We start from the raw sequence: 18,791 nt of genomic DNA, 5'->3' as shown, positions 1-18,791 counted from the left end.
CGTGAAGTGAACCCCCTTTGCCAAGCAAAGCCGAGCAGGGGAGGGGAGGGCTAATAATCGGAGGCTTCGGCCAGGCCCTCTGGGCGGGAAGGAGCCGGCTCGGCAGTTCAAAAAGGCGTCAGCCTGAGGCGTGCCGTCACCGCTGCCCCTCCCTTTGTGCCTTCTCCACCTTCTTTTTGCCTCTGAGGTTAAAGCCGGCCGGGGAGCTGCTTGCCTTGCCTTCTTCCGCTGCACGATGATCGACTTCAGCGGAGGCCTGGTGAGCGCTGGCGGCGGAGAAGCGCCCGGTCAGGGGGAGCTTTCTGCTCGCGGAGCCCGCATCGCCGGTGGCGCCGTGGGGCTCCTGGACAAAGGCTTCGACAGGTATCTCGACGACCCTTTCGACGCGGACCAAAATCCTCAGGTGACTGCGACATTTCGACCCGCTCGCGGTGGTTTGCAGGTTTTTTAGGGATAGTTGCGCCGCGTCGTAGCCTGTTGGGCGGGAGGGGGAGAATAAAGGTCGTCTTTGCGGATGGATAATCTTTAAATGGGCATCTCTCACCTCTCTGAGTAAAGTGTCTGGAAAGAAAACGGTAGGTAGGCTTCAGGCGTCTGTGGCTTATGGCTTAGCATGTGGGAAGGGCCCCAGCCGGGTATATACTGTATTACATATTCAAGGAAACTAGCAAGGGAGGCCAGGACTTACCGAGCTGTGTGAATCCAGCCCTGATGTTTTTTGTAAACGAGTGAGTGAATGGCAGGCTATGTAAGTTGACTGTGCTTTGTTGGAGGCATAAGGGGAGACAAGAGAACATGGGGAAGGGAGTTGTGTGCCAGTCGTAGAAGTGTTTGAATAAAGGATGCGTGTTCTATAAGGATAACAGGTAAATGAGGTGAACGAAAGGGAAGGGTTTGAAGGGTTTGGGGAGCAAAGATATTGGGGGATGGGGGGGCTGTGTAATGGTGTTTCAGGTACACAAGATGATGTGAGTAAAGCCAGGAAATGTGGGATGTGAGACTTCAGCATGATCTCCCTAAAGGTGGAGAAATAAGGCAGTTATTTTACTCCCAAATTGCCAGAATAAGAGATTTGCAACACCTTTCAGGAGTAAAAGATGCATTTATAAAACCCATAGCATACTTTAGTTTTTCCCAAACTGGTGCCTTCTAAACTTGTGGGATTTCTATTCCCATCCTTTGCAGCCAATGTGGTTATGATAAGATTATCTAAAAGGCACCAGGCTAGGGGAAGCTGCTATAACAAACCAGGCATTCAAGAAGAGAGAAGTGGTAGCAGCTGCAGTTCGTTTCAGCTCAGCTCTACTAAATAGGATGCCAGTCTGGTTCAGTCGGGTTAGCTCCAGTGGCACAAATTCACCTTTAGTCTGACATCCATTAGAAATATGTTGCTTCTCTTCTTAATCAGCAGAGCAGTTGTCTAGGGCTGGAACGTACTTACTGTGCCTGTAGGTAAGACAGCATTGTCTGTGCAAGAAGCTTGCAGGGAAGGGGAAAGAAAAATGAGATGAATAGGTTTTAAAATGCACAAAGTAAATAATGTATAAATGTCTTTGAGGAGCAGATAACTGGTTGCTTCTTTGCACCCACGGCAGGCAATATTTAACATTTGCAAATTACTTTCATATTGCGCTTTGGTTTAGTAGGCTAACTTTTCTGATGGGAAGAGTTTTTTTAACTTTAAAACTTTGCTCTATGGAAATATAAGATGTTATTGGTGACTGTTGTTGAATTTATCACTTTTATTCTCAGGGCATTTTGAATTTTGGGACAAGTGAGAACAAGCTTAGTTTTGATTTACTACAGGAAAGGGTAAGTTTGGGTTCTCATTAAATGTATGGGTTTCTAAATTTTAGAAATAATTCGTTGACAGATTGGTGTCTATGATTTACTATGTTTAAATAATCTAAGAACACTTGACTGTACGGTGCACAATAATATGGCTAGTATGGAGAGCCAGTTCGGTCTAGTGGTTAAGGCACCAGGCTAGAAACCAGGAGACTGAGAGTTCTAGTCCTGCCTTAGGCATGAAAGGCAGCTGGGTGACCTTGGGATTGTCACTCTCTCTCAGCCCAACTCACCTCACAGGGTTCCTTTTGTGGGGAAAATAGGAAGAGGAAGCAGTATTTGGTTATGTTCCCTGCCTTGAGTTATTTATAAAAATAATAAAGGGATAGAAAATAAATGTTGGAAACAACTGATAAATGGTCAGTTGGAAAAAGATAGGTGTCATACCCATGTTCTTTGCTGTATTCTAATTTCTTCCTATAGATAATTTATATATAAAATATAATTGACAGCATGGTTAGTCTATATAGTAGAGCTCTATATTGTTATATACAACTAAGATGAACTAAGGAAAGCCATTTAAGTAAGCTAATTTCTCTTTCACATTAATAATGTGTGAATCAATAAAATAAAGTAACTTATAAGAAATATTGTCTCCCTTTCTTTAAAACAATGGACAGCTTTCAAAACCTGACGTGAATTATTTGGAGCCTCACTTACTACAGTACTTGGATACCCAAGGCATTAAAAGGTATGCAGAATCATTCCCCAAGTAATTTAACATGTTTTCAACCAAATCAACTTGCCTATATTTCTAATTCCACTTGGAATTCAAAGGGTATACTGTGTATATGGTATCTGTTTCCTACTATCACAGTGTGTGGGATGCACAGTAAAAGACAGGAAGTTGGATTCCTGTGACTGTCAGGAAAAACTTCCTAACAGTAATACTGGTTTTGCAGTAAAGTTGGTGGGTTTCCTTTAACTGGGTATATTCAAACAAAAGTCTGGACAAAAAGATAGGCTATGAACCGAAATCATAATTTGTTAGGGCTGCATGGAACTGACCTTGAAGCCTAAGTGGCTCTTCAACTCTATTTTACATTATGCAATTCTAACAATGACTATGATCATTTGATAACTATCAGTGAACTGTAACAATGGTTATTCAGGAAAAATTTGAAAGCCATAGTATTTTTAAATTAATAATCACAGTCTTCAATAACTTTCTGAAAATGTATGGTATGTTCCATAGGTGTAGTCATATTTTAAAGAATTAATTACAACTCTGACATTAAATTTGACAAGTATTGTACTGGTTTACTATGAGTGCAGTCCAAACTGCTATTTGAAGATCAGGAGGGATGTGGCCCTCTATTGCAAGAGCTTTGTCAGAATTGTAGTTGTGATGGTACATCCCCAGTATGCCTATCAAAAGCCCATGAATATTTATCTTCTGCTCTGGCTTGGTTTTTAATCTTACATCATGCTATTGTAGGTATTTTCACTTCTGTTGGCTCAAAGAGGAGGGGAAATGAAGCAAAATTTAAGTTTTCTCCATTCTTGCTGACATGAGCTACCAAGGTTTCAGAAGATTCACTAAGATTCTATCAGCTGATGTTTATGAGACAAAATCTTTCTAAACGTGGAATAATTTGCCTTCCAAATTCTTGGTGGTGTCTATAATCAACAAACAATTTTAAAATAAAATTATAGTTCTTATACTACAATCCTTACTTTTGTTACTGTTTGAGTAATTCTTTTTGCCAGACTGAGAAACAAGGTTTCTAAATTAAAAATCAGTTTATCAAATTATGCTTGCTCCTTCAAGAGACAAAGTCCGTCATGAATTGTTTGTATTTCAGTTGTATGATTTTCCTTATAATAGATGAAAATGTTACAGCAAATTATTTGGCTAATGTGTTCATTCTGGAAATATATTTTTAAATTTTAGCTTCCGAGAAGAAATTGCCAAATTTCTTACTGAATATGCAAATGCTTCAATACCGCTAGATCCAGAACATGTAAGAGACAAGGACATTTTTTTCATTATTTAATGTTGCTAAAATTTGATGAATCTTATCTGAAATGTCAGTTTAACAAAGCTGCTTACATTTATTATTTTTAAACTGGTTTGGAAATTATGCTGGGATTTATCACAATATTTTTATGCTCAAACCAATGCCTAAGTACTAGTTATAGGTAACTATTAATTATAGCTTGCTTATAGGAATTTAGGTAACTTTTAGATTCCCAGCTTCTTCAGATAATCAATCCCAGCATAGATACATTTACAATGATAAATTATTTGGAAATAATATTCAGATTTCTTACATTTCTGAAAATGTCCTATTTCTGTTTGAAATATCTTCATTCAGAGCTCTGGAACCATCACCTTCCGCATTCAGCATACTTTCCTATCAAACCGGTAAGGCATTCTCTAGTGACTGCCTAACCATTGTCACACAATGTGGAAATATTGGTTGTACAGGTAGTCCTCACCTACTGACTGCCTTAACCGTTCTGTTATAATGGTTTGGTCGCAAAGCGGGTTTTCCCCCCGATCCTCACATTTATGGCTGTTGCAGCATCCCGTAGTCACATGATTGTCATTCAGGTGCTTCACAACCCGTGCACATTTATGGCCGTTGCAGCATCCTGTGGTCATGTGATCATCATTTGCGAGATTCACAGCCGGCGATCAACTAGCAGAATTAGTGGAGAATGTGGAAGTAAAATCACAAGTCACGGTCACATGATGTCTTGCTTAATGACCATAATGATTCGCTTAACAATGGAAATGGAAGTGATATTATAAAACTGGTTTGGTCACATGATATTTTGCTTTGCAACTGTGGTGCTTAGCGATGGAGTTGCCAGTCCCAATTATGGTTGCTAAGCAAGGACCACCCGTAATATAGAACTTAATTTCAAATAACATTATAGTCTACTAGGCTTTTCAGTACCATAATGATTTATTAGATACCAGCTAAAACCATGATATGTTTGTTTTTAGACTGGTCCCTTAGTATTTCAAATGTTTAGCAATATTATTAATTGCAATTTGGCATTTGTCTAGATTATTGTGATGAATGGCTGCTGTGCTGTCTTTGCAACTCTTTCAACTGTGTTGTGTGATCCTGGAGGTAAGACAGCTTTTGTGTGGTTGTGTAATTTTGCAGTAGTTAAATGCTATCATAATTTTCAGAGGTGTCTTTTTAAAGAAATGTATCTTTCATTGACTGATATCAAGTGATAACTAGTATTTACTGTTAAAGCTATTTCTGTGATTTGAAAAAAATACTGCTGACATTAAATTGTTGGTGTGCACTCTTAAATATCCCATTATAATTCTAATAGACCCTCATTAGTTAATAATTTTTTAAAAATGAAAAAGGATCAAATACTGATAATATGTTTAATAAGTGTTTGTAGCATATTAGTAATCAATAATTATTTTAAAACAGGACTTATGGAACAAAATAATTAAAACGAAGCAAAATAATATAGTGTTAATTTTAATAGCTAATAAAAGTCTCCTGAAAAAGATTTCCATTTATTTACTTACTTACTTACTTACTTACTTACTTACTTACTTACTTACTTACTTACAGATGGATATCTTATTCCAACTCCATATTACGGTGGCATAAATTCCAAAACTTGGCTGTATGGTGGAATGCAACCTGTTCATGTACCCTTATTCAGTGAGGTAAATTTTATTTCATTAAAGATAAATAAGGAAGTGCTGCATTAAATTTACCCATTTCAGTAGAAGAAAGAGGAAGTTCTACTAGCGTGCTTAATCATTGACTAAGGTTTTGATGTTTTCCTCAACTTTATTCAATTTTTTAAATAATAATTGCAATATCTTACTGAATTACTAACATTAAGAGTTTTGGATTTTAGGTAGCTGATGAAGGAAGCCAGCCTTTTCAATTAACAGTTGTAAAATTAGAAGCTGCATATCAGAGAGCCAAGGAACAGGTAGGAATACTTTTGATTGAACTTCATATTCTAATTTTGGATGAATACTATTTGTAATAGATTTTCACCTGTCCGGTAAAATATATCCTACTGAAGTACAAGAGAGGAAAATGTGTGGAAGAGTGGGAGATCATCTTTGTGGGTCTTTCCCCTTCCTATATTGCCTCCATTGCCATCACCATTACTGTTCTGCCCAGCCTGTTAGCCCAGTGGGTACATATGGAATTTCAAGGTGGTGTCATGAATGCTTTCCCCAAATGGCTGCAAGGGTAAATAGGACTAGTCACAAAATATGCCCGCTAAACCAAACCAACCCAGCCTTCTATCTCTAGGATGGTCCTATCACTCTCATTGAATCTTTATCCTTTTTTTCAAAGTAGATGGGCATATTTCCAAACAAGCTGCTGTGCAGCTTCAGCACACCACTTTTATTTTCAAAAGTAATAAAACAAAGATGGCTGGTAGATGCCTTTCAGTAAACAATATTTTAATTTAAAAGAAAATTGAATCTAAAAGATAAGGTGTAACAGGAAGTTTAGCAGGCTCCAAGAGAGGTACCCAGGAGGGTTATAATAAAAGACCCCAGTTTGGGAGGAGGGAGAATTGTAAGCTTTGCATTTTGTGGATTGAATATATGATTTGTATCCAGCACAGAGCAAGCAAAAACTTACTCATATGATGACTTGAGTCACAGCAGTCCATTGCATGCCCTGAGAGTCTTTCTTTAGATTTGGGGTACCCAGGGGAAAGGCCTTGAGTCTGGTTTGGGAACTGTTAGGTTTGTGGATGGTACAGCTAATCTGTCTGATGGCAGCCCAATATGTATTTAGGCTTTTCTATGTAAGAATGCAGGCTAGAAATTTAATTTGTGTGTGGTGGGGTTCTTTTTTGCTTAAATTAAAACTCAGTTTATTAGCATTGTATTCAAATATTAAATTTCCAACTAGAATACAGTGTTGTGATGCAGATTTGTAAGCCACGAAGAACTACATTTTTAATGACATTATTTTATATGCCATATCCTCCTGAAGTCTTTATGCAATTAGGAATGGATTTGCTAACTTTTCTTTTATTATATAACAAGGATGAAAAGTGCAGAGTTCTTGTGATTTAAAATCAATGATTCAACAAACATATACATAAACCTGTAAAAATGTTCTTAACATTTCCGTTCAGTTCATTCTGATTCTTCTTGCCCATTATTTAATTCCTCTCTCTCTTCCTTTGGTTGGAAGTTTAATTCATTATTCACTTAAACATTATGTTTTGTTCTTATATTAGATTCTAATTCAATATGAATAGTTTTTAAAAAAGCTTTTAAAAATGAGATTTGAGGAAGCAACATATTTGTGAATTGAGATATTCAAATGGAGCAGCCAGCCTCCACTTCACCCTTTGTGGGCCCTGAAACTTAAAGAGCTGAGCAGCTCAACATTGCTGTCTTCTAATACTGAGATGGAGGGAAAGTAAATAAAACAGAGTAAAATGTCTCTGCCCTACTTGTCAGAGCTTAATGTCCTACTAGAGCTTAACTCACAGTTTATCATAATGATGTCCAAAGCCAATTTGTATCATATATAATGCGGCTACATCAAATCAAGTTTGATAGGAATAGGAAATAATTGTTGCTGATCCAAGAAAGAGAATATGAACACAGAAATATGTTTCTGGGTACATTTTTCTGCTTATGTAAAAGTAAGTGTTGGCAATTGTTTTAACAATTCTGCATAGCAAATAGGCATAGAGGAGTCATTCTCTGCAAGTGCATATTTCTGGATCAGGACTGCAAAGTGTGAACACTTCACATGATTTTTTAAAATTAGTAGAATTCTTACTAATGATGAAATAGTGTGGCTCATTTTCACTAGTTGCTTGTACATTTTTGTGGAATATTGTATTTACCTTCTTTTGATTTGATTACTAAAACTATTGACATTGTTTGAAAAATGCCATGTATTTATACAGAAAGTTTTCAGTTTTTTATTTTCAGTTATTTTATTCATTATTTTATATCTAAAATCAATTAAAAATAAAAAATCTAAATGTTCTTGTTTGGTTATAACTTGGTGAATGCAATATTGTTGAAGTGCCTGTTTTAACTGATATAAAATATGCATTCTTAGACTTTCAGAAATTACCTTTTTAGCCACTGATGAAAGCATTTTAAGCTAATAAGAGAAAAGTGCTGTGATTCTGGATCATTTTCTTGGGTTACAGAGACTGCTGTTGCGGGAATAATATGCATGTAAAAATTCATCTGTTTTCCATGCTTGACACTTGAATAAAGGATGGCAGTGTTGCAGACTCAGTCTGCAAGTATGTTGACGTCATGTTGGCGTCTCCGACTATCAGTTTTTCTTTTTTCAGGGCATCCGAGTCAGAGCATTAATCCTGATCAACCCTCACAATCCATTAGGGGACATTTACCCAGCACAGTTACTGAAAGAATGTCTAGAGTTTGCGCACAGGTTTGAGTCCTAGCGCTATTTGTTTGGGCTTTAACTTTCCATAATGCAATATTTCAGTTATGAAAATGATTTTGGCAATCTCATTTCATTTGGCATGGGTCAGCTATGATTATTTGGCCTACTTAGGAAATGTATTGGGGCAAGAAGATCTAAGAAGATCTAAGATACAAGTTTTGTGAAAAAATAAGAATTCTTCAATAGCTAATTTACAAAGATGTAACTTATAATGAATATTAATGTATGCATCGCTAAGGCAGAGTTACTCTTGTTAAAGCTCAGATGCCTTATATATATTTATGTCAGAAATGTAAAAATGGTCATTGCCAAAATCAGTAGTAATAGCAGCCTACAATATATTGAACTCTTGATTTCAGAAGTACTTTGGTAGCAATTTATGAATTGGGGGTTGAGAAAAGCCTCTAATATTGAGATTTAAAAAACTTTTAAAACCAGTGAGTAGAAAGCTACATGGTATATGAATAAATATACAGTATCCATATCTTTTCTCAAAAAGATGTTTTGATTAAATGAAGAACAAAAAATATTTCCAGTTGCCTCATTTACTGCAGTATATTCAAATATTTAATTATCTTTGGATACATTCTTGTAATGCTCATTTATCTTAATCACTGTACCTTTAAATATGTCCATAATACTTAGTCTTACTTTCAACTAAACTTTATTGATCTACAGTCAAAGACCAAAAGAGAAACAAAGAAGAGAAGGTACAAAGACTAGATAACAAAGAACGTGATATCTTAAAGCCATCAAAAATAGCCAGGCATTGGACTGCAGACTAAGTCAAGCAAAAAATGAGTGTTTTTAATACAAGTTTTTCAGAAATATTTTTAATGGAATAACATGGTTCTACTAGCTGTAAGTTCAAATCTGATAATGCTACCTCCATCTTTCCATGATTTTTTTTAATTTAGTGACTAATTTAGAGTAGAAACAACTATAATTTCAGAGGGTTTTTACGCCTCAACATTAGTATAATTGTTTCCCTTCCATATGACATTATAAACTTGGGACTACATTTGACATTGGAGATAAGATTCTTAGTTAACAGATTTTTTCCAAGAAACAGTTCTTAGGAAAACATTAAGTAGCTGCTGATACATTTCTGGAAATTCAGGAATCTTTCAGTAGCAGACTTCTGAATGTCTGCAAGTACTGGAAATATGAATTCAGTTTGTTGTATGTTCTGTGGCTTTCACTGTAGTAATGTAAAAGATTCCCAGAGTGCTTGGTGAGAGTTTTTAAATATGTTTAAAACTGTTAATTGTGTAGTACTTAGAAGGTATTTGATTAATTTATTGATTGTACAATTTCAATAAAAAGTGAACTTGGAACATATTCTGAAGACTACTAGCTTTTGCTTTACTGTAATTATATATAGCTGTTCTATAAAGAATAATAAAATCAGTCTGTTTTGTATAAAGAATTGTACATGTAGAAGTAAATAAGTAGGCTTACAGGTAGTATATTAAGTAGTAACTACAGTAATGAATCCATGTATCAAAAAGAATGCATGGAGACTAAGAACTTCTTAATTTTTTTCTGTATATAGGTATGAGTTACATGTAATAATGGATGAAATTTACATGCTGTCAGTATATGGTGATACCACATTCACAAGCATCCTTAGCTTAAAGAGGTAAGAACGATTTCTAAATGTCTAACACCACAGATATGTATACATGTGTATTTCCATAAATGGATGTTTCTTCCACATGGCTCCTTCATAACGCTATCTTCTCAGTGCTGCTGATAGCATAAGATGAGAAGATAGCATTCTGAAGGAGCCATGTGGAAGAAATGACCGAGAAGCTGGGTCCGGAAATGACTCAGCAAGGCAGCCAGGCATTTTTGCTTCGCCTGTGGCGGCTGAGTGGAAAAGGCAAAAGTAGGCGCGGGGAACTGGGAGAGGAGGTAGCTGGGTGAAGAAATGCAGGCTGGGGAGGGTGGAGCTTGCTATTGGCCTTGTGCCTGCAGGTGGGCTTCCTGCCCCCAAGGCAGAGTGCAGGGCTTCCAAAAGGGCAGAGGTGTGTGGGGGGGGGAGTTGAAGCACCTCTGCAGTTGTAAGTGCAGGTGGGCTGCCAAGCGCCCGAATTTTGATCATGTGACTGCAAGGGTGCTGCAATAGTCGTAATTTCGGGCACAGGTAGTAAGGCCATTTTTTCAGTGCCAGCATAATTTCAAATGGTCGCTGAACAAATAGTCGTTAAGTGAAGACTACCTGTATATCATGCCCTCATATACAAGATAAAGTCAATGAACTTACATAGTCGCTTAAAGTGCAGTGGCCGTACTTTCAATTACCGGTAGAGGGTTTGAACCCTATAGAAAAACACATGGCTACATACACCTGCTGAGGCCCAAACAGGATGAACCCAGTTGCATACTGCCTCTTGGTGGTCAATATAAGCAAAAGTACCACGCACTATTACACGTACAAATGCACACAGTATTACACAGAAAATTCTCCCCCTCCCCCAGTCTAATGTGGTCTCTGTTCAAGGTTGTTTGCTTAGAGGTGGTTAGTGGATAAGGAAGAACAGAGCTCGCTTCCATTCCAAATTTATAAATGAAATCTGCTGCTGTTGTATCAATATATACATATTTTAGTCTTGCTATCATGTCATTTTTCTAATGGTTGGAAAATAACATCTCTTTTGCCAAATTCATTTTTTTTTTAATTGTATTACTGCTCTTTAATACTATGACTATGATTTAGCACCCTCTGTGAGCTAAGGAATTCTTCATTAAGCTCCAATACAACCAAATCCAAGCGCACTGCCTCTGCCCGTAGCCATGCTGCAATATGACAGGCAACCACCTTTAAACCAAACTTTTCCCATCTTTTGTATGGAACTGTCTATTATATTCATTCTTCTGTATATATGTATTTGCATATTTATGATCTTGACCTTGTTTTTTGTTACTTTACGCATGTATAAAATGGTGGAAGGGCTTTTGCACATTTGTAATGTACATTTTTTGAGAATCGGTAAGGTCATCTGCACAATGTACTATACCCGCGTTGCACCTCCTTGCTGAATTACAGTGGATCTCATTGGCTTGCTTGCAAGGCGCCATATGGTTTTCTTGACACAATTAGCGTTCTTGGAGCAACACACTCAGCTGGTGATGGAGAGAGCCCCCTTTCTTGCACCATATGGCTTTTCTGTGTTATGTGGCCCAGTTACAGTCTCAGTGGAGGGGCCTTTCAGTTATTTGATGCCATTCTACTGAGGTTATGAAAGAACTGCATGGAATAGAAAAAAAAATGAGCCACATGGCACAAGCAGGACAAGTGAATCCACAGAAGAAGCAAATATAGATACATTATGTAGATGAACAATATGGAAGGAAGAGGATGATTGTAATCTCCAGAATATAACCTTGCAATTCCAATTCAAGGTCATGTCATGTTTGCAGTTTTATTGGTGGTGGTTTTATCCTGGATTGAAACCCCTGTGAGTGGTAAGGGCCACTAGTAAATTAACACTGTAGAACTCTATTACAATAATAGATTTTATTGATCGGGGTGTCATTGTCCTTATAACTGAAGTTTTTTTTAAAAAAGATAATTACTTCTCTGACTATTTCTTTTTAGTTTACCAGATCCAGACCGGACCCATTTTATGTGGGGATTTAGCAAGGTAGGTTAGTTGATATCAGTGTGTATTCAAAATGTACCTGAACATTTGAAATGTCAAATCTTCCTCTTCCATCCTATTCAGTTTGCACTGTAGAAATTATTTATGCTATTGGTATTGATCAATCTGGAGTTCAGTCTCTTGTCTCTGTTACTGTGGTACAAAAGGCCTAGTTTCTAGTGGGACTATGCAATCTAATTAAACTCAAAGCACAGTTTAATCTCTTTAATTTAAAAGAAATCAAAATGCATCCTCAAAGAAAGTGGTAAGAAGACCTCCCCTCAGTTTTTCATAATATTCAGCATCTGCAGCAAGCCACAGGTGACACACAAATGGCACACATATAGTGATGCCATGACACAAATCCTGCCCTTATGCACTTGTGTCCCAGTGTCTGGTGGAAGTGTGTAAACACTGGTACTTGCATCTTGATTCCATGACACATTTTATCATGTGACCTCTCTTATGCCCACCCCTTGGATGCCATGCATACATTTCTGGGCATAATCATTCTTTCAAATGCCAGTTAACTCGAAGCATATATTTGTATGTCCTCTTCATAGTTATTCAACATTGTTATTATTAATATTTTTTGTCTGCTGCTAAAATTTCTGATACCACCAAAACAAATCTCCCTGCCTTGCCCTCCCAAAACTGCTAGGTCTGCAGTTAGGCAGTCAGAGCACTCAAAAACTGCTGCCCTCAGAAACTGTTGTTTCTTCTTTTTCTAACGATCTACATGATGGTCTGAGCCAAAAATATCATCTACTACTACTAACTTGGTAAGATAAACTGGGCAAGTTATTAATAAATTCTGCTTTGTGCATAAAAGGGTAGCAATTTATAAAAGAATGTAAATTTTTGGATTATATGAATGAAACTTGAGAAATTCCATATTTTACCAATTAGAAATTCTGTATATTTATGTATGGATATGCATGGTACACTGCCATTTTAAGGCACTTTAAATTACATTGTTCTCTATTTACCACTTCCCGACTCCCTTCTAGGATTTTGGCATGTGTGGTGTCCGCGTTGGAGTGTTATACACCAGAAACCATTATATCAGGAAAGCAGTTAATCAGCTGGTGATTTTCCATGGATGTCCTGGCCCTGTGCAGCATGTTCTCCAACAAATCCTTAGAGACAGAGGTTAGACAAACCTGAAAATGTGACTGCATATGTAGACAAAGCAGAGTCTAACTAATGAGCGGAGCACCAGTTTGGTATAGCGGTTGAGGCACCAGGCTAGAAACCAGGAGACCATGAGTTCTAGTCCTACCTTAGGCACGAAGCCAGCTGGGTGACTTTGGGCCTGTCACACACTCAGCCCTAGGAAGGAGGCAATGGCAAACCACTTCCAAAATCTTGCCAAAAATACTGCAGGGTCTTGTCCAGGCAGTTGCCAGGAATCAACACTGACTTGAAGGCACAATAAAATAAAAAATTAAATTAAATTAATAAAATTTAATTTAATTTAATTTAATTTAATTTAAAAAATGAACTCTGGTCTTCAGAACAATAGCTGTTGCATACCAGAAAAGTTTAGTTTACTCCATTACCCTAACTCTGACCAAACCATGATTTGACAACCATTATTGTAGTCAGTGGCAAGTTACATAACTAAACACTGGAATCCAGTTAAAACCCACTGTATTTTTCTTTTACTATTAATTTGCCACTGTTGTTGGTTGATATTATCCATATTAGCAATCATGATTAGCAAAATACTCAATAGATTTGTTAAGATGTCAGATTACCTAACCTTTCTATACCATGAGTCACTTTTTGAAGCTAAGCTATTAAGCTTAAAACCATGGGCTAACCAACATTCTCTAACATCCCTGTTCATACTCTAAAATTATTACAGAAAGAACAGATTGTACAGCGATAGAAAAATTGACAAACTAATTTTCTAGAGTGTGTATTTTGCAAATATTAGTGTGCTACATGAAGGCTGTACAAGATTTTCTCTGTTTCTTTCCACTTTAGCTTGTGATAAAAACCTAAGGCAGAGGAGAGTATATAAATTCCGTTTCTTGGAGCATAGAAATTAGTTAGCCTTCCATTTTTGTCTGCTGAACAATGACACACTCAATGTTATGAGTACAGATGGTGAGCAGGAGGAGGCCCCTATCCAGGGGGGAAAACGCATGCGTAGTCTAGAGGCTTTGTACTGTCATTCAGAGAGACCCAGAACAGACCCGCCTTGAGTTTGGGGGTTTATCTGTCTGGGTTTTCCCATGCTCCTTCAGTTTGGTAGGATTTTCTGTCTACTATAGCATTTTAATAAACACTGGAGACATTCTCCTCATCTCAGTGTGTTCTTTGCTTAAGCCAGGACAAGTCCTGGTAATAATAAATTTTATGTGGCAGCGCTCAAAAATTTTCAGTAACGATACAGTGGTCCACCCAAAAAAAAAAGTTTAGAACTGCTATCCTAAATTGTATCTGCTAAATTTGTGAGGCTGGTACAGTGCTTAATGGATATTACAGATATAGCATGGTCATACATTTGTCAAGTTATGTGTAACAGCTTCATGCATCTATACTATTCATAAAATACTGTGTCTAGGTAGTATAAAGAAAAGGAAATCAGAATGCATTATCATTTCTATAATTATTTTGACAGAATGGCTGGATAATGTCTTTTTCCCAATAAATAAAAGAAGATTAAAAGAAGCTCAAAACATTCTCGTGGATGGTCTTGCAAAGATTGGAATACCTGTTTTAAAAAGCTCAGGAGGATTATATGTGTGGGCTGATTTCAGGAAGGTTTGTAAAAGAAATAAAAGAACAAAAAGTATAGATTGAAGAAAATAAGTTCTGTTGGCTGTTTGAAAAATAAGGATGAAACTATTGATACTTTAAAATAATTGATGTTTCTATAACAAGCACTCAAAATATTTTGAGGTAATGGTAGGCAAAACGTTTTGTTCCAAAACATTTTGAACATGAAACACCACACCGTTTTTCATTCTGGACATTTTAGAAATATTCCAATCTCAAAAGAGAAAAGCCACTAAAATGCTTAAAGTGGCCTTGTTCTCATTGAAATCCAGAGTGTTTAATGAAATTTTGCATTTGTAACATTTTAAAACATTTTGCACACACTACACTGTTGAATATTGTTTAAATTAAACCACTAGTATTGTCCTTATAGTGATGAGTATACAGAATCATGACTTTTATCTTTAATAGAAGATATTTGCTCAGATCTAAAAGAAGTAAATTTATGTAATGGGCTAAGTTAGGGAAAAAGTTGAATACCAAGGTCTCCTAGTAAATTGATTGACAACTTATATCATCTTGATCTTTTTATTCTTTTACGAGAGGTGCTTTTTTATGTTAATTATAGTAATTTTATGTAGCACTTAAGTAATGCATGTTCATGTTTTTTCTTAGTTTTTAAAAACACAGACATTTGAAGCTGAAATTGATTTATGGATGAAGATTCTTGATGAAAAACTTCTTATTAGTCCTGGGAAGGCCTTCTGCTGTTATGAACCTGGATGGTTTAGAGTAGTCTTCTCAGATTCTGTAGATAAGATTACTTTGTGTAAGTTTTCAGTTCTGTAAAATGATCATCTGATTCTTTTTCCATCTCTACAGCCCCCATCCCTGATTTCAGCTATAGCCACATCAATAGACTCAATTAGAGAATATAGTTTAATAGCTTGTGTATGGTACATCCAAAAGAGTACAGAAATAAAACGAAAATATTTTAGTGTAGTATCCATTAAGCTTTTTGTTATTATGTGTTTGATTCTCCTTGATCATTTGAGACAAAGTGAGAAAATTGATTAGTGCTGTAAATGAAGTAAGAATTGAAAATACCATATTGCATTACTGTATTAATTGGACCTTGAGTTACGACTGCAATTGGGACCAGATTGCCATCGCTAAGCGATGTCGTAAAGCGCAATGTCACATAATTGCATAGCTTAGTGACAGCAATCCAGGCAGTCCTGGTTGTCATTACTTAAGTCATGTGGGTCATTAAGGGAGGAAGTCCCAGGTAAGGAGTGCGGGGGTGCCACAGGAGAGTGACGGAGGCCCTAGGAGGCCTGGCACAGGCCACACGCAAGTCAGGGAGGGGGTACTCAGTGTGGCACATTGGGAATGAGAGTGTGGGGTGCATGTGATTGTAGGGAGGCCAGGGGAGGAGGGCATTGGGGGGGGGGTGATTGCAGGAAGGCCATGGAAAAAGGATACAGGATGTGTGTGAGCGAAGGGGGGAAGAAAGCTGTGTGTACAAGAGATTCCCATTGATTTTGCCTGGGGGAAGCCAGCAGTGAAGGTCTCAAATGGCAATCATGCGACCATGGGATGCTGCAACTGGTTGTGAGAGCTGGTTGCCAGGCACCCAAATTTTGTACACGTGACCACGGGGGTGCTGTAACGGCCAGAACTTTGAGTACCGATTGTAAGTCCATTCACCACCATCGTAACTTTGAACAGTTGCTGAATGAATGGTTGTAACTCAAAGACTACCTGTGTTTTCCTGAACCCTTAATTTGTACAATTCTTACTAAAATAAATCAATAGAATTTGAAAAGGCTAATTGTTTTCTAAAAAACATTTGAAAAAAATGTTTTAATGCTGGGACATAATTGAAGCCGATGTGATCAGCTTCAGGTCAGTGCGTATTGCTGCAACTTAGAATTTAGAAGTTTCTGGGTGCAGAATTTTTTAGATTTCTTTTTCAACACTTCTGTGCAGTGAGAGACTTCAGGAAATAGCGCTCATCTATTGGAATAAGGCTGTTCATTATAATATAATGAACCTAGCAATTTATATACTGTCTCTGCGCTTCTGTGTCCCTTGTAGCAATAAATTAATTTTAGCTTTGCTGAGCTTTTTGTTGAATGCACAAGCAAAATTTGGATTATAAATGCTTTCTGTTATGGTTCTAAAGTTGATTATTCTCTTGGTTTTTATAGGTATTAAGAGACTTCAACAACTGCTATGTGATAACATGGATGAACCTGTTACTATTTGTTCATCTCCTGAAGGAAACAAATGTGTTGAGTCTGATGATGTTGTTTCTGCTGTCATAAATACACCAGTGGATGATATGTCAGAGGGATATTCACAGCTGAAGAAAATAGCTGTATTCTAAGACCTGGACTGCTAAAACAATCTCTCTGTGTTTATGTATTGTGTGACTCCCCATTTTATATAATCTGGAATACAGCATTTACCTTATTGTAATTTGTTGTTACTAATTTAATATCAGGACTATTACATCTGAGGATTTATTGTTTTTTTTAGAACCAGCTTTCTGTATTGGCTTTTCATAATTGAAGCATTTAGTTCTTTCCTTAGTGCATGCTGAGAGAAATTATACTGGAGAGCAGCCAACCATTTCTCAGCTATCGTTCTGTTAGACAGCTTCCAAGGCTTGAAGCAATGCTTCTGTTGGCAGACAAACAACTGGGGAAAGCAGAGAGAGGTGCGCAGGTGAATTCTCAGAATTCTGTTTGTTTAAAATTGGCCTTGACATATTTTATACAAATTTAATGCAGACAGCCTTTCATTTTCTCTCTTAATAATTCAGGTTAGTCCACACTATCATCTCACTTTGAAATATTTGAGCATCACTGATATCCAAGTCAAGCATGTGTGAATGCATTTGTTACTAACAACTTGTGGAATAATTCGTATTGATCCCCTTTATTTGGAAAATGTTAAACCAATGTTTAAAAACATTGAAGCTTAGCTTTATCCATGTACCATACTTTGCTTTCTAAGAAAGTTCACTTTTTCTGGTTATCATTCAGTTGTGTTATATTAGTGTCTTTTATGTTATGCTGTTCGTGTGGAATCAGGTCGTTCTATTTGTTTTGCACTACAACACTATTTTTTTAAGCAGATGACTGATTTGTGGACTGTATAAAGCTTGAAAGGAAATGTATGTACTAACAACTAAGAATATTGAAGGTCATGTGTATAATTATGCTTAGGAAATCCAAAGGACTGGGCATTAGCAGGATTCCACTCTGGCAACTACAGATAGTCCTCTGGTTACCACTGTTTGTTAGCAACCATTCAAAGTTACCAGGGGGACTTATGATGGGTCCTCAGAGTTCCAACCATTGCAGCATCCCTGCAGTCATGTGATAGTGATCTGGGTGCTTGTGCCCAGCTCATGATTGTATCACACTGAGCCATGGTCACATGATCACAATTTTTGACATTCCATGCCAGCTTCCCACAAGCAAAGCCAATGGGGAAGCCAGAAGGAAGTCAGAAGTGATTATGTGAGGTCTTGACTTAACCCATACAGTCCTCATTTGATGGCGGTAACCAGGACTTCTGGAATTGCCATCACTAAGCAATATTGTCACGTCACACTTTACTACTGCGTCACTTAGCAATGGATTTCCTGGTCCCAATTATGTCATAACCTGAGGACTACCTGAAATAGCTTCAAAACATCCTGACTAAAAGAAGAATCAGGACCACTTTATGCATAATTAGGATTTTAAGCAAACAGGGTTTGATTGAATAGTAGTTGAATACATGCGGTTTGTCCAAGAGTTGTTTCACTTAAGCTGCACAGAATTAATGTACTTTTTAGTTTTGCAATGGAGAACCAATTCTAATTCCACTCTTCTTTTTTACAGTAGAGATCTTAAATATAGAGAAGTTGGATCTTAGGTTTGTAAAATCTGAAGATCACTAATCTATTGTAACAAATCCTTTGCTTGGAGTTTGTGTTGCATCATTAATACATTTCAGGCATCTGATTTGAATAAATTACTGTACATTGCTTAACCAAAAAGTTAATTTTTATTTTTAAAATGTTTCTGTACATTTTTAAAGTTTATACTGCACCAAATTTGTTTATAGTAATGCACAGATATTAAATACCTAAAAGTTG

General features: G+C 37.0%; 1 protein-coding gene across 1 annotated transcript; it reads left to right on the top strand.

Moving 5' to 3' along the window:
• Window positions 1-180: 180 nt before the first annotated feature.
• LOC134497743 (1-aminocyclopropane-1-carboxylate synthase-like protein 1) lies at window positions 181-17,108 on the top strand. Its single transcript, XM_063303622.1, has 14 exons — window positions 181-403; window positions 1,753-1,812; window positions 2,469-2,539; window positions 3,743-3,812; window positions 4,868-4,934; window positions 5,403-5,500; window positions 5,698-5,775; window positions 8,143-8,243; window positions 9,814-9,900; window positions 11,863-11,908; window positions 12,916-13,057; window positions 14,538-14,680; window positions 15,311-15,464; window positions 16,849-17,108. The coding sequence occupies exons 1-14, from the start codon at window positions 236-238 to the stop codon at window positions 17,025-17,027; spliced, it is 1,464 nt and encodes a 487-aa protein (XP_063159692.1). The 5' UTR covers window positions 181-235; the 3' UTR covers window positions 17,028-17,108.
• The last annotated feature ends 1,683 nt before the right edge of the window (window positions 17,109-18,791 follow it).

The sequence above is a fragment of the Candoia aspera genome, chromosome 4 (genome assembly GCF_035149785.1).
Source record: "Candoia aspera isolate rCanAsp1 chromosome 4, rCanAsp1.hap2, whole genome shotgun sequence".
Classification (NCBI taxonomy): Eukaryota; Metazoa; Chordata; class Lepidosauria; order Squamata; family Boidae; genus Candoia; species Candoia aspera.
Note: the sequence above shows the minus strand (reverse complement) of the source record. Positions and strands in the feature narration are given on the sequence as shown.